The sequence below is a fragment of the Galeopterus variegatus genome, unplaced genomic scaffold, assembly GCF_000696425.1.
Source record: "Galeopterus variegatus unplaced genomic scaffold, G_variegatus-3.0.2 Scaffold12790, whole genome shotgun sequence".
In the NCBI taxonomy this organism is placed as follows: domain Eukaryota; kingdom Metazoa; phylum Chordata; class Mammalia; order Dermoptera; family Cynocephalidae; genus Galeopterus; species Galeopterus variegatus.
Window position 1 is genome coordinate 29,474 of NW_007738901.1, and position 1,302 is coordinate 30,775.

The following is a 1,302-nucleotide window of genomic DNA, read 5'->3' on the forward strand; positions in this document are numbered from 1 at the left end:
GTGGAACCTAAACTTATGCTCCTCCTGGCCCCTGAGGCCCCCACTCTTCTCAGCCCTGCTCTGAAGCAGAAAGTGCCGGAACACCCTGGGGACAGGCACAGAACATGGGTCCATGGGTTTGTCGCCTCGCTTGAACCTGTTTGAACAGAGACTCCAGACCCTCTTGGGGACCCCACGTGGTCCAGGCCCCCTCCCCTGTATGGGTCCCAGGTCCTCTCCCTTGAAGAGGGTTAACCTTGGCCTTCCTGGGTCCCCTGGGTGCTCCTGGGGCTGAGCCGGAGGTGAGGGCTTTGGACTTTCCAGGACACGGGAAACTGAATCCTATTTTAGATACCAGATACAGTTTATGTACTGATCGAAGGCTTTTTTTAGTAGAGCATCCGCTACGGGCTGGCGTCCCCATTCTGGTCAGGGCTGGCTCTGGCCAGTGTCTCCGCCTCTGGGGCCCNGGCCCTGGCTGCTCGGGGCTCAGGCCTCCCTGCTGGGGCTGGACCCTGTCCCCCTCTGTCCTCCCGGCCTCCTCCTGCCCTCTCTGGCTGCTGTCACAGCTCGGACAGGAGAGGTGGGTTTCCCGGGGAGCACTGCCCTTGTCACAGGTTGAGGGAGCACCGGTGCCCTGAGGCCCGTCCCCCCGGCCTCCCAGAAGGTCCTGGGCCCAGCCCCACCCTGGCCATGTCGTAGTTCCTCTGCACGACCACGCGGGGATTGAACTCCTGGGCCGCAGAGAGGGCTAGCGCCAGGCTCAGCAGGAGCAGCGGTGCCATCCTCTCTGGTGGGCACCTTGGCCACGGCCCACTCCCTTTATATCCCTCACTGCTCTGCCGTCTCCAGCCCCCACTGGACAGCCCGTTCTCTGGCCTGTCCCCACACATTCGTGCACACTGGGAATGTGGCCAAAGGCCCCCACGGCCACGGCCCTCCCCCGGCTGGTCAGAAAGCCAAACAGGGGCGTTGGGACAGGCAGCCAGCCATCTGGACCTGGGCCCGCCCGCTGCAGACCAGGAGACTCTGGACACGTCCCTCGATCTCTGAGCTCTGAAAGCTCCTGGAAGAGAATCCGGGGAGGGGCGCTGTGAAGGCAGCCTAGATGGACGGCAGGCAGGAGGCAGAGGGGGCCAGAAAGGGACAGACACGTGGTGTTGGGGGTGGGAGGCCTCGAGAACACAGACGTGGGTCGGACGCAGCCCCCACCACGTCCCCTTCCTGGCTGGGGCCCTCGGGAGGTGCAGGTAAGTCCCGTCTCCTGGAAATGCCTGCATGGCTCCTGCAGGTGTCTGTGTACAGGAGGCGCTGGCCCACGCT

The 1,302-nt window shown here is 64.2% G+C and overlaps 1 protein-coding gene across 1 annotated transcript in view; it reads right to left on the minus strand.

The window, feature by feature from the left end:
- The window catches only part of LCN9 (lipocalin 9), a 4,125-nt gene extending 3,361 nt beyond the window's left edge, over nucleotides 1–764 (minus strand). Inside the window, exon 1 of the mRNA XM_008563184.1 lies at nucleotides 666–764. Within this exon, the coding sequence (XP_008561406.1) occupies nucleotides 666–764 (99 nt within the window). The remainder of the gene's footprint in view (nucleotides 1–665) is intronic.
- Nucleotides 765–1,302: the final 538 nt, after the last annotated feature.